This window comes from Somniosus microcephalus, chromosome 23, assembly GCF_052327205.1.
Source record: "Somniosus microcephalus isolate GS21.2 chromosome 23, FLI_Smic_1.0, whole genome shotgun sequence".
NCBI lineage: Eukaryota > Metazoa > Chordata > Chondrichthyes > Squaliformes > Somniosidae > Somniosus > Somniosus microcephalus.
The window spans coordinates 57,011,098-57,036,196 of record NC_141009.1 but is presented as its reverse complement, the minus strand read 5'-3'; the positions used below and the strand labels follow the sequence as shown (position 1 = coordinate 57,036,196).

The following is a 25,099-nucleotide window of genomic DNA, read 5'->3' as shown; positions in this document are numbered from 1 at the left end:
GGTCGCCTTATCGGAGGAAGGATATTCTTGCCATGGAAGGAGTTCAGCGAAGATTCACCAGGCTGATACCTGGGATGCCAGGAATGACGTATGTGGAGAGATTGGGTCGATTGTGCTTGTACTCACTGGAGTTTAGAAGAATGAGAGGGGATCTCATTGAAACTTCTAAAACTGGCAGGACTGGACAGACTAGATGCAGGAAGGATGTTCCCGATAGTCGGGGAGTCCAGAACCAGGGGTCACAGTCTAAAGATAAGGGGTAAGCCATTTAGGACAGAAATGAGGAGGCATTTCTTCACCCAGAGAGTGGTGAACCTGTGGAATTCTCTACCACAGAAGGCAGTAGAGGCCAATTCATTAAATATATTCAAGAAGGAGTTGGATATATTTCTCAAGGCTAAAGGGATCAAGGGATGTGGGGAGAGGGCAAGGACCGGGTACTGAATTTGGATGATCAGCCATGATCTCACTGAATGGTGGAGCAGGCTCAAGGGGCCGAATGGCCTCCTCCTGTACCGTTGTGACTCTATGCTGGAGGAGCTGGGAGCTCCTCCACCTCCACCTCCCTCCCGGCCTGGTGAACTGTCCCACTCACCCTCCCGCCGAGCAGGCACGGCGGATCAAAGGGGTGACCGACACAGCCCGGCGTGAGGCCGATGCACGGGGGTTGGACCTTCCTCCCCTCTGCTTCAATGCTGTAGTCTCCCCGGGCCCTGGGCTCAGCCCCGCCGGCTATCGAGCGCCTCTTACCTCAGCCTGCCCGTGGTCGCTGCTCTCTCCCGCTCACTCCGTCCGGTTCAGAGGGCGGGAGGCAGCGCGGGGCCCGCTGGGAGTTGTAGTTCTCCCCGCCCCTTCCCAGCATGCGCCCTGGCGAGCGCGGCCTGCCCAGCCTAGTCGCCCAGTCTGACTCCTGGCGCGTCGGCGGCAGGATGCTGCGGAGGAAGCCCACCCGGCTCGAACTGAAACTGGACGACATCGAGGAATTTGAGAGCATGAAGAAGGAGCTGGAGGTGAGCCGATTTAGGCCCGGGCCTTATTGCAGCATCTTCCACCTGCCTGGGGTCCCATCGCCAGGCTCCACATTCACCTGTCCTCGTCTCTGAGTCAGAAGATCGTGGGTTCAAGTCCCACTCCAGGGACTTGAGCACAAAAATCTCGGCTGACTCTCCAGTGCAGTGCTCAAGGAGTGCTGCACTGTCGGAGGTGCCATCTTTCAGATGAGACGTAAAACTGAGGCCCTGTCTGCCCTCTCAGGTGGGCGTAAAAGATCCCAGGGTACTGTTTCGAAGAGGAGCAGGGGGGGTGCCCTGGTCAATATTTATCCCTCAACCAACAACAAAATAAACATTATCTGATCACTAACACATTGCTGTTTGTGGGAGCTTGCTGGGTGAAAATTGGCTGCCACGTTTCCCACATTATAACAATGACTACACTCCAAAAGTACTTTATTGGCTGTAAAGCAATTTGAGACGTCTGGTGGTCGTGAAAGGCACTATATAAATGTAAGTCTTTTCTTTCCACCATTTAGAAAGTCCCCTGTTCTATCCTTTTTAGGTCCAAAGTGGATGACCTCACATTTGCCTACATTGAAATCCATTTGCCACAATTTTGCCCATTCACTTAATCTGGCGATATCCCTTTGTAATTTTATGCTTTCATCTACACTGCCTACAATGCCACCTATCTTTGTGTCATCAGCAAAATTTGGATACATGACTTTCTATGCCATCATGTAAGTTGTTAATAAATACTGAATAGTTGAGGCCCCAACACCGATCCCAGCAGGACACCACTAGTCACATCCTGCCAATTTGAGGACCTTGTTGAGGCTGCCGCGGAACACGAATGGAGGCCGAACCGATCTGAGGAACACATGGCTTTTTATTACATTCTCTTGAGAGATGGCTGCCCCAGCTCTTCTCTGCTAAAACCGAAACCCGAATGAGGGCGACGCCCGCACTTTTATGTACACACTGAGGGCGACGCCCGCTCCTTTGTCATGCCTTAAAGGCAGCATGCTTCTTAAAGGTAAGGTGCCCGATTTATTGTCCACGGACGGAAAAGTGGATTGCGCCCGTTTAGGTGGCGATCCGCCACACAGCTCCCCCCGCTTAGGAGGTGTGGACGAGACGGTGCGGCGGTCTGATGGGCCGGCCGGAGCGGCTCTTGTAGGACGCCGGTGGACGTGGAACGGCCGGGCGTGGAGCAGCCGGGTGTACTGGCTTGAGGGCAGGTCGGCCGCGTGGCGGCGGACGAGCTACTGGGACCTGCTCACCGGGCTCTGAGTGTGCTGGCTTGAGTCGGTCAACCGACACTTTTTCAGTCCTGTCGCCCACTTGTAGGGCGAAAAATTTGTCCCCAGCCTGTAGCACTTTGTAGGGCCCGTCGTACGGGGGTTGAAGGGGTCCGCGGTGGGCGTCGTGCCGGACGAAAACGAACCGTGCCTGGTGCAGGCTTAGCAGGACGTGTGAGGTGGATTCGCTGTGCCGGGCAATGGGCACCGGGGCGAACTGTAGCGCCGGTGAGGCGAAGTCGTGGCGTTGCTGGTCGGCTGACCAGGGTGTCGTGGCGGTGGGCAGGAACTCGCCGGGTACGCGCAGCGGCTGGCCGTACACGAGCTCTGCTGCCGATGTGTGGAGGTCTTCTTTAACCGCGGAGCGCAGGCCGAGGAGGACCCATGGGAGTCGGTCGGTCCAGGCGCCGTCCTGGAGGCTGGCTCGAAGAGATGCCTTCAAGGATCTGTGGAACCGCTCACACAGTCCGTTGGCTTGGGGGTGGTACGCTGTGGTGCGGTGAATGGTCACACCGAGATTGCGTGCGATGGCGGTCCAGAGTTCAGAGGTAAATTGCGGACCTCTGTCCGACGTCATGTCGGAGGGGACGCCAAACCGTGCGACCCAGGTGCTGACGAAGGCTCTGGCGATGTCGGCGGTGGTGGTAGAGGTCAGTGGAATTGCCTCGGACGATCGTCAGCAAGTGCGTGTGGCCTTGCGACGGCGGCAGGGGCCCGACGATGTCCACGTGGATGTGGTCGAATCTACGTGAAGGGACAGTGAACTCCTCGAGGGGTGCTTTCGTGTGTTGCACCTTGGCCCATTGGCAGGCTAGGCAGGAGTTGGCCCAAGTACGCACATCCTTGCGAAGGCCGCGCCAGACAAAGCGGTTGGCTACCAATTTGATGGATGCGCGGGCGCCGGGGTGGGAGAGGTTGTGGAGAATCTCGAATACCCGGCGGCGCCAGAATGCTGGGACGATGGGCCGAGGTTGAGATAGGGACATGTCGCACTTGACCGTGACTGCGGTCGGGCCGCAGGCGACGTCAGCCAGGCGTAGCCCTGGTAGGTTGGTAGGTGCGGAAAGCAGATCAGGGTCCGTGAGCTGGTCTGCTGCGAGTTGAGCGTAGTCGACTGCCAGGTGTGCGGCGTGGATGGCGGGGCGGGAGAGGCAGTCGGCTACCACATTGTCTCGGCCGGAGACGTGTTGGATGTCCGTGGTGAACTCGGACACTGCCGCGAGCTGGCGCTGCTGCCTGGCGGACCAGGGGTCGGTTGTCTTTGCCATTGCGAATGTCAGGGGTTTGTGGTCGACAAACGCAGTGAATGGGTGGCCCTCCAGCAAAAACCGAAAATGGCGGACCGCCAGGTACAGCGCGAGAAGCTCGCGGTCGAAGGTGCTGTACTTGACCTCCGGGGGGCGTAGTTGGCGGCTGAAGAAAGCAAGTGGTTGCCAGGCGCCGTCGACCCACTGCTCGTACACGGCGCCGACCGCGTGGTCGGAGGCGTCCGTGGTTAGCGCTACTCTGGCATTGGGCCGTGGGTGCGCGAGCAGGGTGGCGTTGGCGAGCGTGGTCTTGGTGGAGTTGAAGGCGGCTGATACGTCTGCCGTCCATTCGACCGCCATCTTGCCGCTCCTGCCCCGGAGGGCTTCATACAGGGGCCTCATGAGGGACGCCGCTTTGGGGATGAAGCGGTTGTAGAAATTCACCATCCCGAGGAACTCCTGGAGTCCTTTGATGGTGGTGGGGCGGGGAAATTGCTGGACGGCCTGCACCTTGGTGGGCAGGGGAATGGCCCCAGCATGGGTGATGTGGTGGCCGAGGAAGTCGATCTTGTCCAGGCCGAACTGACACTTGGCTGGGCTGAGGATGAGCCCGTGGTCGCTGAGGCGCCCGAACAGGATGCGAAGGTGTTCGAGGTGTTCCTGCTTGGAGGAACTGGCTACCAGGATGTCGTCCAGGTAGACGAACAGGAACTTCAGGTCCCGAAGGACCGAGTCCATGAGCCATTGGAATGCCTGGGCCACGTTTTTAAGGCCGAAGGGCATCCGCAGGAACTCGAAAAGCCCGAAGGGGGTGATTACGGCCGTCTTGGGGACGTCCGCGGGGTGGACAGGGACTTGGTGGTAGCCGCGTACCAGGTCGACTTTGGAAAAGACTGAGCGGCCGGCCAGTCTAGCCGAGAAGTCCTGAATGTGCAGCACGGGGTACCGATCAGGGGTGGTGGCGTCGTTGAGGCGGCGGTAATCCCCGCAGGGGCGCCAACCCCCTCCTGGTTTGGGGGCGATGTGGAGTGGGGAGGCCCAGGGACTGTTGGAGCGGCGGATGATGCCGAGCTGTTCCATAGTGGCAAACTCGGTCCGCGCGATCTCCAGTTTGGCCGGGTCCAGCCTGCGGGCGTGAGCGTACACTGGGGGGCCTGTGGTGGGGATGAAGTGTTCCACCCCGTGTTTGGCGACCTCCGCGGAGAAGGTCGGGTTGGTGAGGGCCGGGAATTCGGCCAGGAGTGCTGAGTAGTCATGCGTGGCACTGTGACGCCATGTCGGCGGGTTGACGGGGGGCCATGGCGCCCAGGATGGGGGACATGGTGTTCATGTCCACGAGGCGGTGTCGAGGGATGTCTACCAGTAGGCCGTGGGCGCACAGGAAATCTGCGCCGATGAGAGGGGAGAGTACCTTGGCAGTGATGAACTCCCATCAGTAGCGGCGACCAGCGAGGTCGAGGGTGACTGTGCGGGTGCCGTACGTCCGGATGTCCGAGCCGTTAGCGGCAGCCAGCGCCTGTCCTCGTTCGCCCTTTTGGATGTCGAGGGCGGAGGCCGGGATGATGCTGTGCTGAGCTCCAGTGTCGCACAGGAACCGGCGGTCGGTTTTGTCATCCGTGACATACAGCAGGGAGCCCGCGTGGCCCACGGCCATCGCGGGGGCTGGTACGGGGGCGGACTTGAAGGAGCAGGGAGGTGTGCACCGTTGTGCCCTGGCGCCGAACCGTGCGTGGTAGTAACAGTAGCCCGGGTTTGTGGGGCGCGAAGGCCCCGTGGGCCCCGTGGCTGGGCCTTGTGGTGGCCGGTGAGGGGCGCGCCCAGGCTGTGGCTGCCAGGTCCGGAGCGACGTCGCGGCTGGAGTGAGCGGACAGCAGCTTGTCAGCCTCGTCGGCCAGGGCTTCTAGGTCCGTGAGGCCGGACGCCACGATCGCTGGGCGGATGCTGGGAGGTAGCTGGCGGATGAACAGCGTGCGGAAGAGGGACCCGGGTGGGCTCTCGTCGGTGAGTGAGAGCATGTGGGAGAGGAGGTCTGACGGTGATGCGTCACCGAGGCCTGGGAGGTCGAGGAGGCGGCAGTTTCGCTGGTATGTCGAGGTCGTAAATTTTTTAAGGAGCGCGGCCTTAAGATGTGCATACTTGCCCTCCTCTGGTGAGTTCTGCAGCGCTATCCAGACCTTCGTGACTGTGGAGCTACCGAGTGATACGACGAGGTAGTCATACTTCATCCCATCTGTGGTGATGTGTCGCAGCCGGAATCGGGACTCAGCTTGGAGGAACCAGGCTTCGGGCTGGTTTTCCCAAAACTCCGGCAGTTTCACGGAAACTGCGTTCGTGTCCGCCATTGCAGTGCTCGGAATACGTTCTGAGCGTCGGGGTCACCAATGTTGCGGCTGCCGCGGAACACGAATGGAGGCCGAACCGATCTGAGGAACACATGGCTTTTTATTACATTCTCTTGAGAGATGGCTGCCTCAGCTCTTCTCTCTGCTAAAACCGAAACCCGAATGGGGCGACGCCCGCGCTTTTGTGTACACACTGAGGGCGACGCCCGCTCCTTTGTCATGCCTTAAAGGCAGCATGCTTCTTAAAGGCAAGGTGCCCGATTTATTGTCCACGGACGGAAAAGTGGATTGCGCCCGTTTAGGTGGCGATCCGCCACAACCTGCCCATTATCCCTACTGCCTGTCTCCTGCCGCTCAGCCAATTTCAGAACCAGGTCAATAATTTGCCATCAATTCCATCTACCTTAGTTAACAGTCTCTTATGTGGGACTTTATCGAATGCCTTCTGGAAGTCCATATAAATAACATCCATAGACATTCCCCTGTCCACTACTTTAGTCACCTCCTCAAAAAATTCAATCAGGTTTGTCAGACATGACCTACCTTTCACAAATCCATGCTGGCTTTCTCTGATCAACTGAAAATTTTCAAGGTGTTCAGTCACTCTATCTGTAATTATAGACTCTAGTAATTTCCCAACAACAGATGTTAGGCTAACTGGTCTATAATTCCCTGGTTTCCCTCTCTCGCCATTCTTAAATAGCGAAGTGACATGCGCAGTTTTCCAAAATCTAAAGGAATGGTTCCTGAATCAAGAGAACTTTGGAAGATTATAGTTAGGGCATCTGCAATGTGCTCACCTACTTCCTTTAAAACCCTGGGATGGAAACAATCTGGTCCTGGGGATTTGTCACTCTTTAGTAGCATTATTTTCTTCATTACTGTTATTTTACTTACATTAACGAATCCCTGTCCCCGATTCAATATTAGTTTCCGTGGGATTTCTGGCATGCTCTTCCTCTACTGTAAATATTGACGCAAAGTAATTATTCAACATGTCCGCCATTTCTTTATTATCATTGAACAATATTACCACTTTCAGTTTTTAAGGGGCCAACATTGTTCCTGACTACCCTCTTTTTCCTAATTGTAAAAATTCTTTGTGTTGATTTTGATATCCCTTGCAAGATTCTTTTCATATTCCCTTTTTGTAGCTCTTACTATCTGTTTTGTGGCCCTTTGCTGTTCTTTGTATCTTTCCCAGTCGCCAGGATCTGTGCTATTTTTTGCATTTTTGTATGCTTTTTCGTTTAGTTTTATGCTGTCTCTTACCCCTTTAGTCGCCCATGGCTGTTTTTCTTTGGCAAGTAGCGCTCTTGCCCCTCGGGTATAAACTGGTTCTGTATCACCTTAAACTCTTTTTTGAACATCTCCCACTGATCTTCTGTCGTTTTACTCATTAACAGATTTGTCCAGTTTACTGTGGACAGTCTCTGCCTCATCCCATTGAAGTCGGCCTTACCTAAATCTAGAATCTTAGTACCTGTTTCGCGTTTCTTCCTTTCAAAAGCTACGTTGAACTCGATCATGTTATGATCACTATTGGATAAATGTTCACGCACAGTTAGGCTGTTGACTAAATTTGGCTCATGATTCATTACTAAATCTAATATGGCATGCCCCCTTGTTACCTCTAGCACATACTGTTGTAGAAAACTATCCTGGACACACTCAAGAAATTCTCTACTTACTGACGGGTGCTAGTCTATATGAAGAGCAGGGGAGTTCTCCCTGGTGTCCTGGCCAATATTTATCCCTCAACCAACATCACTTAAAAAAAAATTATCTGATCATTATCACATTGCTGTTTATGGGAGCTTGCTGTGCACAAATTGGCTACCGCATTTCCTACATTACAACAGTGACTACACTTCAAAAAGTACTTCATTGGCTGTAAAGCCCTTTGGGACGTCCGGTGGTCGTGAAAGGTGCTATATAAATGCAAGTCTTTCCTTTTTTTTAAAAAAGAGATCCTGGCTTTACCTCTGCGACCGCTTGCCCAAGCTCACTCTCTGCCCCAGGTCCTCCACACCACCGCCTGTGGCAGAGCCTGGAGTCAGCACTTGGAATGTGGGATTCCCTGTTACCAAAGCAGAGCCAAAGGGAATTGGGTCGTTGTTTCGAAATGGGCACAAGAGAGTGGGATTAGACTAGGTGGAGAAAAACACAGATGCAGACTGGATGGGCTGAACGGCCTGTTTTTGTGTTTGTGGTAAACCACTAATCTGCCTGTACAGAACATGTCTGGGCATGCCTCAGCTGGCTCCGCCCCTGGCTCCACCCCTAAGCCCAGGTACCACAGTGTTGTAACCCCTTTCCCAAAGCCTTGACACATCTCTTCCCAATTTCAAAATATATAACCATGTCTTTGGGCCCCCCCCCCCCCCGAATTCTCCTTCCAAACACTTGGCATCCAGTTCTGGTTTGTAAAGTGCCTTGAGACGGTTTGCTATGTTATAATAAGTGTAAGAGAGAGGTAAGTTTGTAATCCAATCTATTCGATGTCTTCATCAATGATGTTGGATAGCATCATTAGGACTCATCACAGAATATCTGAAAGTTGTGGCATAAGAACATAAGAAATAGGAGCAGGAATAGGCCAATCGGCCCCTCGAGCCTGCTCCGCCATTCAGTAAGATCATGGCTGATCTGATCCTAACCGCCAATCCACTATCACAGAACCATCTCCTGAATCTAACAGAATTAGACACACAAAATAGGAGCAGGATCAGGCTACACAGCCCCTGGGCCCGCTCCGCTACCCACAGGGCCATGATCGATCCGAACCTAGACTCATGTCCAAATTGCTGCCCGCTCCCCGTAACCCTTAATTCCCTTTACTTCTAGGAAACTGTCTATTTCTGTTTTAAATTTATGTAATGATGGAGCTTCTACAGCTTTTTGGGGCAGCATATTCCATGGACCTACCACCCTCTGAGTGAAGTAGTTCCTCCTCATCTCAGTTTTGAAAGAGCAGCCCCTTATTCTAAGACTATGCCCCCTAGTTCTAGTTTCACCCATCATCGGGAACATCTTCCCCGCATCCACCCGATCCAACCCCTTCACAATCTTATATGTTTCAATAAGATCGCCTCTCATTCTTCTGAACTCCAATGAGTAGAGTCCCAATCTACTCAACCTCTCCTCATATGTCCATCCCCTCATCCCCGGGATTAACCGAGTGAACCTTCTTTGTACTGACTCGAGAGCAAGTATGTCTTTTCTTAAGTATGGACACCAAAACTGTATGCAGTATTCCAGGTGTGGTCTCACCAATACCTTGTACAACTGAAGCAATACCTCCCTATTTTTATATTCTATCCCCCTAGCAATGAAAGCCAACATTCCATTGGCCTTCTTAATGACTTGCTGCACCTGCATACTAACCTTTTGAGTTTCATGCACCAGGACCCCCAGATCCCTTTGTACTTCAGTACTTTCCAGTTTCTTGCCATTAAGATAATAACTTGCTCTACGATTTTTCCTGCCAAAGTGCATAACCTCACACTTTCCAGTATTGTATTCCATCTGCCAAATCTCTGCCCATTTACTTAGCCTGTCTATGTCCCCTTGCAGGTTTTTTATGTCCTCCTCACTCACTACTTTCCCTCCCATCTTAGTATCATCTGCAAACTTTGATATGTTACACTCGGTCCCCTCCTCCAAATCGTTAATATAGATTGTAAAGAGTTGGGGACCCAGCACTGACCCCTGCGGAACACCACTAGTTACTGATTGCCAGTCTGAGAATGAACCATTTATCCCAACTCTCTGCCTTCTGTTAGATAGCCAATCCTCTATCCATGCCAGAATATTACCCCCAATCCTGTGATTTTTTCCTTAATGCAGCTGATATTGGACTGTTGACAGACTCAATTGGGGATCTACTGCACTTACTCATTATCTTGAATAGAATAACCATTAAGATATGGTGTTGGTCCACCCAAATGTATTGCCTGTCATTCCACAGTTCAAGAGGTTGTCTCAAAAGTATTGAGTGGAGAATACAAGGGGTACATGTTTGAATTGTTGTTTTCATATCAATACCTTTGGGTCCTGTTGGATACCAATTTCAGCCCTTTGAGTCCACACTGAGAAGGGGGCCAAAGGTGATTTGATCTTGTCATTTTTCAATGACAACAGAGTCCCAAGGCAGGTTAAACTTGTAGCACGTAAAACTTGTGCTGACAGTTCTCCTTTATTGCTCACAACTCCTAGGCATGTGACGAAAGGGCTTCCTTCAACCCGTGTGCACGTTCGAAGATGAAACCAAGGTGGATTTGTAGAAAAATAGTTGCAGGGAGATGGCACTGCTCTGTGGTTGAGCACCTTGAGTGGGGTGGGGGTGGGGGGGGGGGGGGGCGGTGGAGTTCACCTTATAGTGGCCACATGTCCTTGCTAAAGCCTCCCAGAAAACCTGGATTAGGCAATGGGCGATGAGAACCCCTGGAAATTAGATGCCTAGAACATCAAACAGCCCTGGGTAGACTTCCAGCATGCTGAAGGTGGATGTCTCATTTAGCTGATGAGAAAACTCAAAGACTTGGGACAACAGCTGTGAGAAGGCCTTGCTGGAGGCCGGATATGAGAACACACACATTTGCAGCCTACCATGATTGGGTTGTATGGAGGCAAGCACCTCCACCTACCTGATAGATTGTGTGTCTGTGCTGTGTTGTATTCTGGAAGATGGTGGAATTGCATTCGCCTGTTGTACAGCGAGTTGTGTTGCTCACCATGCCACTTATGAACAGTGCTTGTTGTTTACAGTCGCCTTACCGAGTACTCAAACCCATGTTTGTCGGTTGTCTAATGACCAACTAGTGGCTACTCTCCTGGGGAGAGGGTTGGCGGAGGGGAAAGATAAACAGAATCCCGGGGTTCGAGTTGGTTTCAACAAATCTGGTGATGGAAGATTGGAACTGAATCATCCCTGTGTGACAGAGTCTGTAATCTGATACCTGAGCCAAGCAGGTCCACACTAATCCAGGACACTTAGTAATTGACCATCCAGTCCAGCTTACTATTGGGACCTGAAGGTTCAGCCTGGGCACTGGCATTCTTCTATCAGCTCCACATAACCCTACAAACCACGGATGGTGTCCTGGCTTGACAAGCAGCATGCAACTTATCAGTCCACTGTGCTGCATGATTTTAGCTGGTTAAACTCCAGCAGGATCCCTGCGTGTACTCGGATTCCCTAAGCCTTTGCTCTTGCCAGCCTGTACCTACTCTCATGGGGAAAAGCATGTGCCCTGCATTGGGCAAACGTGTATGTAGATTTCTCACTGGCTTGGTTTGGAGACTCTTAGCCATGGTGATGGGCTTCCACATATTAGACATCTGGCTGACTTATTAAAAAAAAGAGTCAACAGTCATGGTGATGCTCAGGTTCCTGAGAGCTTTTAACAATGTTAGGTGCGGGGCCTAAAGCCTGGTTTTTGTCCGAGTCCCCGACCTCAGTTGGTTTTCTGGTTTATTTCCCATTTGATTCCAAGTTAAGCAGTGCCTGTAGCTTCTGTCTGGAGTGTTTAACCCCAAGAACCTGTGTTTGGAGGAGCTATGGGCGAACCTGGTAAACTCTCAAATGTGGTCTGGTCTGTCTGCAGAATCGGAAGAAGCAGCAGCGTGAGGAGGGCGAAATGGTGAGCTCCAGTGATGTGGACAGTGCGAACGGAGCGAGAGACGACGCCAAAGTCCGAGAGAAGATAAACGAGCGAATCGGATACCGACCCAATCCTCACATCAACAAACCCTTCTCCCTGTTCGGGAACCTCCACTGATGGCCTGTTGGCAGGGACACACATGGAGTGGGCAGGTTCACCCGGGTCCGGAACCTGTACCTGAGTATTTCGAGGATCGTGGATTCAAGGACCTGCAGCTGTCAGTGTTCTGTGGCAGATTTGGTGCACTGCTGGCTTACCTGCTGAGGATAGTGCCGAATGTAGGATTAAAATGGTGTGAAAATCACTGACCCAGCCATGTACTCTGTAAATATTTCCACAAAGTGTCTTATAAAGGGGTAATGACCTGATGTTTCGATTTTATTAGAAATGGCTTGTATTGTTATGTACTCCAATTGATTGCTACACCACATTGGATTTTACACACAAATGGAGTCATTTCAACAATAACAAGGATAATAAACGTGTATCTGATGCTTACGTATCCATTAATTCTCCGGTTGAATTTATTTTGCGGTTAGGGAGGTGAGGGTTAATTAGCTTGGATTTTCCCATCAGCGTTATTTTAACACATAGGATTACTGCCAGCGTTAAAGTAACAGCGATCAGAAAATCCAGGGTTTGTTATTCTCCCCTTCCCTACACTGCACAATCTGTGGCTGAGACTGTTAGGACTGCCTTTGTGACACCTCAAGACCCGTCCAGAACGGAGGTGATTGGGTAATTCCCCCGTCAATCACGCCTGCAGTGACTGGGATTAACTTTACGCAACAGAAAATGCTGGAAACACTCAGCAGGCCAGGCAGCATCTGTGGAGAGAGAAACAGAGTTAACGTTTCAGGTCTGGGACCCTTCATCAGAAGATAAACGAGCGAATCGGATACCGACCCAATCCTCACATCAACAATCCCTTCTCCCTGATGAAGGGTCCCAGGCCTGAAACGTTAACTCTGTTTCTTTCTCCACGGATGCTGCCTGGCCTGCTGAGTATTTCCAGCATTTTCTGTTGTTATTTCAGATTTCCAGCATCTGCAGTATTTTGCTATTAACTTTACGCAGTTTGTTTTATGTAACTATCCTCCACTCACTGCATTTTGCGAGTGAAATCGCCCTACTTTTATCGGGAGAAGTTGCTGCAGTTCGTAGAGACTCTTTAAATAGACTCTAAGTAAACTTTGCTGTGAAATACACTGTTTGCTGGAGGGCCTGGCATAAGTCCCACTTAGGTAACTCGCATTGGCTGACGTAGTGGAAGCACTGGACACTCCGGATGGCTAGCATGATCTGTTTCTGGGCTTCACCTGTGACTCTGAAGCATTGCACAAAGGTGTGCAAGACTCCTTTAACACTCTCTCTCACACATACACACACACGCAGTGAATTGCCCTACCCTCCATGCGCTTTAACTTCACTGAGGCAGTTAGTGTTTCATGGGTGGGAATCAGTACCCGCCCCTTTAAGGTGATGTTTTTAATGTTCTGTTATGTTTTGGATATTATTTTCTTGCATTTTAACCCATGGGTTATATTCATTATTACAATAACGTCAACAAAAACAAATTATCTGGTCATTATCACATTGCTGTTTGTGGGAGCTTGCTGTGCGCAAATTGGCTGCCGCATTTCCTACATTACAACAGTGACTACACTTCAAAAATTACCTCATTGACTGTAAAGCGCTTTGGGACGTCCGGTGGTCGTGAAAGGCACTATATAAATGCAAGTCTTTAACTTGGAAATATATCGCCATTCCTTCATCATCGCTGGGTCAAAATCCTGTGGGAGCACCTTCCGCTCACGGATTGCAGCAGCTGAAAAAGACGGCCCAGTACCTTCTCGAGGGCAATTCGGGATGGACAATAAATGCTGGCTTTGCCAGTGACGTCCACATCCGCAGAATGATTTTTTTTTTTTTTTAAACTGGAAGATGCACAAGCATGGCACGGGGTGACTCACCTACTTTATTTTTGTTTTGCCCTCATTATGAGGCCATGCTTAGTCTCTGTGCAATGCTCTCCGTGTGATAGAGGTCTGACTTCAGTCTAAAGGTGATAGATGCAAACCAAAAATAAATTTGGCAGTGTACAGATTTAAATGTATAGTTTTTTTTTGAAGTGTTGCCAGCGGGGAGAATTGTAAGCTTGCTTTACACTGGAGATTGTTTGGCTTCAGACATTTGAGGTTTTATTATTAAAGTTGGATTTCACCTTTTGAAAAAAGCACTAGTTCCCCACTAAAAACTACAGTAGTAAAACATTCAAAGGAAAACAGGGACTAAGGAATTTGACCGGCGAACACTGATTTACATACAGAACTCTCTTTGGTGGAAATAGATATGAGGTGTCTTATTGTTTTGTGTTCTCAAGAAAGTACTTCCATAAACATTTGTGGAGCCATTGTATATTCAAGTACGTTTGCGGTCACACACACATCAAGGCCATTTTATATTTTAAATGTACATTCATAAAAAAACTTCCATCTGCATGCACTACTTGACTTCCCGTTCAGCTTTTGTCACACTGTGTCAAGTTATTTCCCCCCTTTTAAATTCCACATTTATTACGGAGCTGTCTATGTAAAAGGAATTTAGAAGGTTAAGGAGTGATCTAATTGAGGTTTTTGAAATGGTTCTGGGTTCAAGTCCCACTCCACACACTTAAGCACAAAAATCTAGGCTGACACTCCAGTGCAGTGCTGCACTGTCGGAGGTGCCGTCTATCGGATGAGATGTTAAACCGAGGCCCCGTCTGCTCTCTCAGGTGGACATAAAAGATCCCACGGCCACTATTTCGAAGAAGAGCAGGGGAGTTATCCCGTGTCCTGGCCAATATTTATCACTCAACGTCATAAAAAATTATCTGATCATTACAGGAAACTCTTTGGTATCCGGGACCGGCGTGTTGCTGGTTGATCAAAAATTCCAGATGACGGAGAGGGTTATCTACCAAGGCTATTTTTAACAAAGAAAAATTAAAAAATCAAGAAATGTGCAGTATGCAGTAATTGGGTACTCACCTACAGAATGTTGTTAAAGGGATGGTGGAAGATGCTTGATTAAGTACAGTACTGCCAGTTGAGGGTAATGCAATGCAATGACTACCAGCAGCGTGGGAGACACACAGTACCCCTGTAAAATGGCGGATCAGAAGAGACTACCGGCAGCGCGGGAGAGCCAGACTCCCGTTACAGGGGTATTGAGGTGTTCCGACAGCGCGGGAGAGTCAGACTCCTGTTACAGGGGTATTGAGGTGCTCCGACTTCCGACAGCGCGGGAGAGTCAGACTCCTGTTACAGGGGTATTGAGGTGTTCCGACAGCGCCAAGAAGCCAAGTAGTGGCAGTTTGGATAACTACCCCCACTGACTAACTCAGCCACGGCGGGAGACTCAGACGCGGCAACATTGCCGGTTATTGAGGTGTTGTTTTCGGAGTGAGAATTTTGCCGGTTAATAGAGAATTCCGGATATTTAGGTGCCGTTTAAACGAGAGTTTCCTGTATCACATTGCGGTTTGGGAGCTTGCTGGAGTTACCCCGTGCCTGGATGCTGGTTCAATTGAAATTTTCAAGACAGAACGCGACAGATTTTTGTTGGGTGAGGATATCGAAGGATATGGAACAACGGTGGGTAAATGGAGTTGAACAGATCAGCCATGATCCAATTGACTGGCGGAGGAACAGGCTCGAGGGGCTGAATTGCCTACTCCTGCTCCTATGTAACTCATTACTCTGATTCTGCAATCTGCCCACTGAATTCCTCCAGTTCTCCCAAAATGCTGTTTTCCAGCTGCCATTTTCTAATGTCGAAAGTTAAAAAATGTCATAGTTCAAATGAACATGAATAAATATATCCATTGAATTGTCTGCATCATACCTTTCGCTTGAAGCCTCTCTCAAAAGCCTGGGCTTGGAGTTGGTATTTTTACCTGGACCCGTGACGGAGCCGAATTTGGATAACGCAGTCTAAGCATAGGCAGTGTGCCTAATTTCACTGGATATATCCGTACTGTACAGGCAGCTGTGCTGATGCAATATTTTTCTTCCACTTTCTGCTCAGTAGTTTTTCTTCAAATAATTTTGAAAAATGAGGGAACAAATTTCAAAAGTTTACTTGAGGTAAAATTTATGGGTTTTTTTTAAGAATCAGTGTCGATGTGTGTCTGTGTTAAAGAGAGATTATTACATCTATTGAAGCTTTTGTGTTATGAATTTTACAAAATGTATTAAACGGAGAGTGGAGAGAGAGAGTCTCTTTGTTGATGCCAAGGTCCAATTTTCAAACAAAAATGGCAGTTGAATTTCGAAGCCAACTAATTATCCCCACTTGTACCTTGTTGACGGTTAGAAAAAATGAATGCCAATGGTTTGCACCTATACAAGAGGTTACAATATTTAACATGAGTCCGAGAGAAAGGCAGTTTATTGCCTCATTTTAATTTTTTTAATTAAAGTTTAAAAGCAAAAAAAGACAGGGTAACAGGCAGGAGGGAAGGGTAGAGGAAGAAGAGAGGTTAAGAGGAGAAAAAAATGTAATTATAGCAAGATGCATTTATATAAGCAGTTGTTATAAATGTTGACATAAGAATTTGATGGAATATAAAAGCATGGACAGAATTTGTGACTCCACTCGAGTACATTTGGTCTTAACTTCCCGTGTGTAACACCACGGATGAATAAGTAGCACACATTCCTGTCATCATTTGAATTATAAATTCCAATGCGGGGGTAGAGGGGAACCATCAGAGCTGACCCCCCTCATGTCCACAACAGATCCAGGAATCAGGAGTACAGTTGATTTGTTTGACTGCATCGGACTATTGTGTTCATGGCTGTGCCAAGCCTGGAGGGAGCAGGCATGATTGGGCCTTTTCTATCCTTTCTGTATGTACGTTTCTCTCCTTCCCAATCCAGCGGCACGGAGACTAGTTGTAGCATTCCCAGGAATGTACTCCGAATATAAATCAGAGAAATTCCAGGTGTCAGCAATTCAGTATAATTTCAGAATTATAAACCAGTTGACCGAGATGTGGGTGACACCGAGGGAACTGCACTTACGGCCCATTCCTATTTTCTGCAGCTGTTGGGCTTTCTCCTTGAGCAAGTGGTTTGCTAAGCCACTTCAGAGGGCACGAGGAATAAACCACATAAGTGGCCCGGATATTCCGATCCCTACGGGTGTGTACAAGCTGTGTACACACCCGTAGGGCCATAGGAAATGCCGGTTTCAGGCATGTACAGCAAACCGGCATTTCCGATCGGTCAAGAATGCTCTTGATAGATCGGATACCTGCCCCGGAGAAGGGCCTCTGCGGGTGGATAGTTCCGCTTTCTGGAGCCCCTCCGCCCGCAGAAAACCTTTAGAATTCTTACGCCCGGTAAAAGCAGACGTAAGGCCTGCTTTTACCAGGATAAGAGTTGAAAAATTAAAATTTCAGTCATTTACCAAAGGTAAATTTATTTTTAGCCCTGTAAAAAAACTCAATTTTTTTCAAAAAATTAAATTTAAAATATTTAATTTATTGTAATGTCAACTAATTTTAAAAATGTGATTTAAAAAAAAAAAAATGTATTTAATGTTTTGAAGTGTTTTTGGGGTGATCTTCGGCGATGGGCCGAAATGGCCTCTATCTGCACTGGGGTTTCTGTGATTTCTGTGATATATTTGACAGGTCTATCTGTCAAGTGTATGAAGGGAGATTCCCTTTTTGGATTGGCTCCCCATGGTCCACGTGATCCCAGGGACACTTGCGAACCGCATGCGCCCCTGGGATACGTGGGCCCTGCGCAATTGGAGGTGGAGAGGCCCAGCATTGGAACTATACGCACCTCAGGAGCCCTCAGGTAAGTGCCTAGGCACGCGGGAAGCCTCCAATCAGAAAATACGGCCCATTATGAGCCAGAGTGTAGGCCAGACCAGGTACGGGTGGCTGGTTCCTTTGTGAGAAGAGTAAACTGGTCAGATTTTCTCCCTATTTCCTCTATCAAAACCCCTTATGGGATGTAAAGTAACCGATATCTTTGCACACAGGAAACTCTTTGGTATCCGGCACCGACGGGACCGGCGTGTTGCCGGTTGATAAAAGTCCGGATGACGGAGCGGGTTATCTACCGAGGCTATTTTTAACAAAGAAAAATTTTAAAAATCAAGAAATGTGCAGTATACAGTAATTGAGTACTCACCTACAGAATGTTGTGTTAAATGGATGGTGGAAGATGCTTGATTAAGTACAGTACTGCCGGTTGAGGGCAATGCAATGACTACCAGCAGCGTGGGAGATGCACAGTACCCCTGTAAAATGGCGGATCAGAAGAGACTACCGGCAGCGCGGGAGAGTCAGACTCCTGTTACAGGGGTTTTGAGGTGTTCCGACTCCCGACAGTGCCAAGACGCCGAGTAGTGGCAGTTTGGAGAACTACCCCCACTGACTAACTCGGCCACCGCGGGAGACTCGGACTCGGCAACATTGCCGGTTATTGAGGTGTTGTTTTCGGAGTGAGAATTTTGCCGGTTAATAGAGCGTTCCGGATATTTAGGTGCCGTTTAAACGAGAGTTTCCTGTATTAGTAGCAGTTTATTTACACCATCTCATTGGGACACTGGTGATCGTTCACATTGTTCACCAGTGCCTACATGCCAAGGTCTAAGAGCTGACAGCGAGCAGAATGTTCCAGCAATTGGGTGTAAAGTGTGCAAGGTGCTTTATCAACAAGAGAAGTTAAAGGCACAGTTTAAGATAATAAAAACTAAAAAGTTTATTGGAAATAAGCATGATACAATATATTATGATTTTCCCAGCAAAACAAAATTGTATTATACAGTCTCTCAGAAAAGAACTGGTTATAGGACAGATCACCACCGAGGTAACATTGCAACACTGAACGTGCTGGAGTGGGAGAGCAGTCATTAATGCTTCGGAGGACTAAGAAATCAAATTACAAGACAAAGGCGTAAACAGTGGTGACCATCGCTCACGTGTTTTGAGGAGATAACCAAAGGCACTGAACTTCAAATAAAAGTTGAGGAAAAATTCACCACATTCTGAAGGGAGGTGACATACAACACCTTAAACAAGATTGACAAATCAAAGAAAAATGACATATTGCAAACACAAGTACAGTACTTTCTAGTCAGATTCTTTCACTATTTATATTCAATATAAAAAGTACGATAACTGTTCATTCCAGAAGGAAAATGCACTTTGCACCAGAGCAAAGTGAAGGTATGATGTTTACAGCTATACTAAACTTCCCATCAAGGGCAGACAGTTTTGGGTGCACAGATGTGAAAGAAGTAGAAGTATAACTCCTGTCAGCTCCTGATCCAACATTCAAGTGCACAAAAGCCAAGCAGTGAGAGACTCCAAGCGCACGTCCAGTCTGGAGCCAAGTTTCATTTTAAAAGTCCCCAGCGGGTTCCTCTCACTGGTCCTTTTGGGAACTTTTATGAATGGAATGTTTTTTTTTTGTTTTTTTAAATGATTTGTTTTGAGAAATGTAGATGCTTCCTTCAAATCACTCTTATTATAAAAGTGCCAGAGGAGAGGAACACTGTGCGTGCACCTAAATGCAGAGCTCCGCCATTCATTGCTGGCCAGCCCGAGGGTCATTGTGCACTGTGACATGGGTCAGCCGACTGCACGTCGCAGATCCTGGTGTCAGCCAAGCTGCAGTATAGACAAACGTGAACCACTGTGTCTACTGACGCCTCTGTTAGCCAATGAGTTGGAGGCAGGACTCACAGCAGTCTATTTTACAGCAAACAGAGTCTATTTAAACAGAGTCTATAAACTACAGCAAACAGAACTCATGACTGAAAGTCCTGATAAAAGCAGGATTATTTTCCCAGCAAAATGCAGTGAGTGGAGGATAGCTACATAATACAAATAGTGTGTGTAAAATCAATCCCAGTCACTTACAGCAGTGTCTCCAGGCTTGATTGACGGGGGCATTACTCAATCATCTCCATTCTGGTCAGGATTTGGAGTGTCATGAACTAGTAGCTTTCTGCAAGACCAGGAAAAGAAACTCCACTCCAAACACCCAACCCTCAAAGCAAATTACTATCATTAAAGCAATCATAGTTCAAAAGACCAAGAGACAAAGGTATGAGTGGGGGGGGGGGGGGGGGGAAATGGGGAGGAACAAGATGTAAAAATGTGGTCAAGATAGGTAAGAAAGAACTAAACCGGTTAATACCAAGGGGCCAATGTGCAACCATGTTTGCCACAACTGCTGTGCTGCACTCAGACCTCATCCCTCACAAAGTCAGGGTAAGGTGCATTGATATGTTCGCCTGGAACAGAAAATGCAGCACAGATAACATAAAAAGTGATGTCCTTCAATAGGCTGGTGGGAGGCAATGCGTGCGAACACAAAGAAAGCCAATTAAATAGTAATGATACTGGAGTTCAGGAGACACCATTAACAGTAACAAGCATAGATCTGAAATAAGGTGGTGTCATTCCTGCCCCAGTGTCCCCATTAGCAAGCTTCAAATGTACCCCTAGATGGCAGCATATTTTGTAAAAAGGCTATAGTACTTTAAGAGTATAATAGTGTCACCTAGTGGTGGCCCCAGAAATTCTAACCTGGAGCAATCACCTAACATGGCTGTTCTACCCATTTAATGCTGATCAGGTCAGAGCTGCAACTGAGGTATTGGACAGTAGCACCATCCCATAATTCCTTCTGTAAGCCATAATCCATACATCAATTCTTTGGGAAATACAAGACAGACTAATGAATAATGGGACATGGGATGAAGTACCAATAAGACTGGTGGACAATCAGCCCATCATCAGCAAACAACAATTAAAAACCTATGAAATGAGACTCCTGTGTGGGACACGTGACCTGGAGCTCCAAGTATGTCCTCCCCATCCCAGTCAACATAATGCCACATCTCACAAGCTGCTTGAATCCAAACAATGCACGATCAGCTGCGTCAGGTACTATGCGACCGTTACAAAACACGAGTGTTTATTTAAACCCACTGAAGCTATTCCTAGGTGCAACACATTTACTGTCACCGACCTAGTAGGGCGCCAGAGATCCGCAGTAGTTTTTGGAGTAATCAGCAGCTCTGATAGGGTAGTCAGTTTGCAATTTTCTAGTTCTGCTGCCCAACTGGAAGATTGTTACTTGCTTCCCCAGCACTTCACCCCTACTTTGGTGGGGGGGGGGGGGGAGGAGAAGAAAGAGGGGTGCAGCCCCTTGAGTTCTTTAGGCGGGTAGTGTTTTTTTTATATATAAGGCTGTGTAACTACCTAATGACTCAGTGGGTAAATACACTGCGATCTTACTGAACTACAGAGATCACTGATCTCAATTGAGGTGAGAGTGGGTGTACTGCAACCACCATTGTTAGACAATGGGAGGGGGGTGGGGGTAAAATGAGCCAAGCAACCCATCCTGGTGTGGGGGTGGGTGGAAAATGAGCCAAGCAACCCATCCTGGTGGAAGGTGCACATACGTGGGTGTGAACAGTATTCGGACTCAGCTGTGATGCTCCCCATGATGGAGCAGCCTGCAAACTCAACTGTTCAGGCTACTTGAGCAAGGTACCGGAGAGCAGCCAGCACCCGTGGAGCTTCAGCACGAGTCAATTATTTGAAACAGGACAGACACCCGTTTCCTTCTTAGCAGAACAGTAGGTTTCTGTGGAAGAATGAGCTAGACAAGGCCAAATGGCCTCCCTTATCTGTACTTAGTTTTGTAATCCTTGTGAATATCTGCAGGGGGGGGGGGGGGGGGGGGGAAGTTTTGTAAATCTTTCAAATCTTCACAGCTGCAACTGAAACTTGCCAAGTAGTTTTAAGGACCAGATTGATCTCTTCCCTCCCCCACCTAAACACGCAGGAATAACAGACCAATTATATAACTGGCCAAGCCTACAGTTACCTCTTCATTACTGAGTTTCTCTGGCTTATTGTAATCACCAGCTGATTAAAATCGAACCATTTTTAAAAATAAATTCAGAAATACATTCATTCCTATTGGTGCTGGACAAGTTTGTTTTATTTGTACTGCACGTGTGCAGGCCCAGCAGCATCCAAGAAACAATTAAAAGGAGTCTCCAGTCCTCCGATTAACATTAGTATAAATACTCTCCTGGCCAACAGTGAGGAAGATTCCTACCACAAACACCAGGCGACTGCGCACATCTACCTGGAATCAATACATAATTTTATTTTTAATTACAACAATTCAATCAGCACAAATACAAAACATTTCATGAATCAAGGATACAAGTATCAATTTTGAGAACCAGGGGACTGAGTGGTGGGGTGGGTTAGGGGTAAGAGCAGAAGACACACACACACACACACACACACACACATAGACGTGTTTCTGGGTTTAGATTTAAAAAGTGAAAAATTGTTAAAATAAGAATCAAATATTCTTAATGTCACCCAAACAAATAAAATGTCTTGCCATTAGATTTCTGTCAGTCTGCCACTGATAGTTTAGTGATGGAAACAACAGAGATCAAGAATTTAAAAAAAAAAACTATTTATGAAGTGACCATCATTAATAGTGAAGTTTGGTCCAGATAGTATTCGGCTGGGTACAACTCCTTTGTGCAAGGATTAAGATTTTTTATTTTATTTTTTTTTTAAAAGAGTTTCCAAAGAATAGCTTCACTGTTCACCTAGACTGAGGGGAGGGGAGAGAGACCACAGACCAAGCTCTCAGTCTCACTCAGATATGACATCATTTCTGTCTACGTACTGATCCTCCGTATCAATACAAAAAGATACAGTTATGGGCGTAACTACTTCTAACTGTAATCACTGGGATTATGGATAACAACAATCAAATGGGGAATTCAATGCAGATGGTTTGATTGATGAGAGTTTTATGTAATCCCATCGGAGAGAAGATGACCTTGCAAAGATTTCACGAGCGACTCCAGGTAAAGCAATGGCTCATCATTTGAAGATTCCGGGCACACTTCACTGTAAAAACAAAGTCCAAAGTGGCCGCTCCAGCACCAATACCCGAGCTCGTGCATCAGGCTGCAGCAAGGAATATGGCAAACTGCTCTCTGTCAGCAATTAAGGCGTGAAGCAAAAAAAAAATGATTTGAGCGACAATCCTTCAACTGGAGTCTGAACGAAGTGTGTGTGTGTGTGTGTTTGTTTTTAACCAGCTCAATGGTCATTTCCCACTTGGCAAATCAAAGTGCTGGGGAGTGCAATCCATTACGATTAGCCACTGCCGGCGTTAATGGCAGTGTTCTGTGATGTCCACCACCACCGCTTTCTTCCAGCTGAAGAGGAAATATCCAACACCCGCCCCCAATGCCACGGCGATGCAGAGGTAACTGTTGTAGGTCATAAAGACCAGCATGAGGAAGTAGCTGATGACCACTTGTATGACGTGCAGTATGGTCTGGATGAGGTGGGGCACGCTGAACATCTGCTGTCTGTGAACAAAGGGAACGGAGTCAGTGAAAAGCCACGGCTCTGTGCGGGAGCGAGTGGGCAAGCGATACTATCTTGTGAGCACACGTGCAACGCAGCAGTCACCGCTTCCACCCTGTTCAATGGTTCGGAAAAGCTGTTGCTTTTCCTCCAACTTCTGCCCAACTCCATTTTTCAGTCACAGTGAAATCAGGGTGTACAACGGACTTGAAAGTCATCCGGGTTACACTGCAATACTCCACTGACGCTGTATTTAACAACTGCTAACTCCTTCCGCATCAACATCCACGACCGCGGTTCCGAGTTTGAAATCCAAATTGGGGCATCTCCCTGCAGCTACAGAAGGTATTAGCCACATTTCCCAATCAATAACATGTTGTTTTTAATTTACAACCAACCAAAAGTGGAAGCAGTTTACATTAGAAGTACTGCCCCATAGCTACAGCCCAATGGTTTTGTATCCCTTTCCCCCCACTGAGGGCACTGGCCCATACCAGGCCAGCCTTCTACAGGTGTCAGCAGCCCCTCGATACCTCACAACAGAGACTACTGCTCATGTGTGCACCCAGAAAGTGAGACAGCAGGCTATTCGACTGAAACAGGTATATTTGCCGAGTCTGTCCTCAAAAGATGTTAGCACTTGCAGTTTTCAGCAGGGGGCATTGCTGAGCAACCGGGCCCATGGGGGGGGGGGGGGAAAAGAGAGAAAGAGAGCGCCCAGGGTAGCTGTGGCCAACTGCAGCACACCCACCACCACTCCCCCCACCCAGGGAAGCATTCTGGCCTGTCTAGCTCAGTACCAAACTAGGTGTTTCCCTCACTCACCCAACAGTTTTGTGCGTTTCCATCAGCATTGATCCATTTGGTCCAGGAACAGGCATGGAGTTATAGCGAACATTAACCTGCGACTTCCGTAGCAAACATTCTCGACTGATTTTCAGCCCCTCATAAATCAGCGCAAACATGAATACAACCACACAGGCACCGACCATCCCTGCAGAAGAGAAAGCAGCAAAGGGAAGGGAATGTTGTACAAAGACCAGGGTTAGAAACATGACAATTGGCTTGACCTACAGTTAGGAATTATTTAATGGTCAAGAGACCACAGGCACATGGGTGGAAGGGGAGAGAGAAAAGGGAAGCAAGAGTATTTCAACTCAAAATGTGACAAAACACTACTTCCTGTCTTCAATGTCAAGTGTTGCTCCTGGACTCAGGAGATGCTAAATGGGGTAATTAGATACTTGCTGCAAAGGACACATGATGGGGACGATGACGACAATTGGGAACGTCTCTGGGTCATCGGAAGGTGGTGCCTCAGCCGCAGGACAGTTCAGGTGCATGTGGAATCCAGCCTAGTTAAATGGGAAGGTTCTGACCGATTCCAGCTGTAGCCAGCTTAATCACGGAACATTTTTCTCCATGTTTCCATCTGATGGTGTCCCCTCTCCCCAAGGTGTTGACACACTCTAGTTACAGCTCCATGGGTGGCTGTGACCCTCCAGTACCTCACCAGTGACTAGTTTGCATGTGTGAGCCTGAAATCATAGAATCAGGATCAATAGCACAGGATACAGCCCATCTGGACCAGGAGTCTGTCTACTCTGCTGTGGCTCAGTTGGTAACTCGCTCACCTCCGAATCAGAAGGTTATGGGTTCAAGCCCCACTCCAAGAGCCTTGATCACATAATCCATGCGGACACTCCAGTGCAGTACTAAGGCAGTGCTACACTGTCGGAGGTGCCGTCTTTCAGATGATTTGGACAGGTTGGGTGATTAGACTGCATTTGCCATGCATCTGCCCAATGTGGATAAATGCGAGGTTATCCACTTCGGTAGCAAAAACAGGAAGACAGATTATTACCTGAACGGCAATAGATTGGGAAAAGGGGAAGTGCAACGAGACCTGGGTGTCCTTGTGCACTAATCGCTGAAGGTAAGCACACAGGTGCAGCAGGCAGTTAAGAAGGCAAATGGTATGTTGGCCTTCATAGCGAGAGGATTCAAGTACAGGAGCAAGGATGTCTTGCTGCAGTTGTACAAGGCCTTGGTGAGACCACACCTCGAGTATTGTGTGCAGTTTTGGTCGCCTTATCTGAGGAAGGATG

General features: G+C 48.3%; 3 protein-coding genes across 7 annotated transcripts in view; 1 reads left to right on the top strand and 2 right to left on the bottom strand.

Annotated features, from left to right (window-relative positions):
• The window catches only part of prpf4 (pre-mRNA splicing tri-snRNP complex factor PRPF4), a 43,959-nt gene extending 43,102 nt beyond the window's left edge, over positions 1–857 (bottom strand). The window contains exon 1 of one of the 2 annotated variants that reach the window (XM_085965888.1): positions 751–857. The gene's annotated coding sequence lies outside the window, so the exon portion shown is untranslated. Of the gene's footprint in view, positions 1–595; positions 704–750 lie in introns of those variants that run through there. The other variant, XM_085965889.1, reaches the window with a different exon arrangement.
• cdc26 (cell division cycle 26 homolog) lies at positions 838–12,055 on the top strand. The gene is made up of 2 exons (XM_085965891.1): positions 838–1,010; positions 11,495–12,055. The coding sequence occupies exons 1-2, from the start codon at positions 861–863 to the stop codon at positions 11,666–11,668; spliced, it is 324 nt and encodes a 107-aa protein (XP_085822017.1). The 5' UTR covers positions 838–860; the 3' UTR covers positions 11,669–12,055.
• Positions 12,056–21,560: 9,505 nt separating this feature from the next.
• slc31a1 (solute carrier family 31 member 1) overlaps positions 21,561–25,099 on the bottom strand; it is a 55,214-nt gene continuing 51,675 nt past the window's right edge. For all 4 annotated transcript variants that reach the window (XM_085965883.1, XM_085965885.1, XM_085965887.1 and 1 more), the window contains exons 4-5: positions 23,817–23,985; positions 21,561–22,993 (exon numbers count right to left, since the gene is read on the bottom strand). In XM_085965883.1, coding sequence (XP_085822009.1) covers positions 22,792–22,993; positions 23,817–23,985 — 371 coding nt within the window. In that variant the 3' untranslated portion in view covers positions 21,561–22,791. The remainder of the gene's footprint in view (positions 22,994–23,816; positions 23,986–25,099) is intronic.

What these genes read in the sequence shown, in the direction of transcription:
- cdc26 (XM_085965891.1), top strand. Translation starts at nt 861, where the DNA reads ATGCGCCCTGGCGAGCGCGGCCTGCCCAGCCTAGTCGCCCAGTCTGAC. An exon ending in GCATGAAGAAGGAGCTGGAG is followed by an intron (nt 1,011 to 11,494) that starts GTGAGCCGATTT and finishes GTCTGTCTGCAG; the next exon opens with AATCGGAAGAAGCAGCAGCG.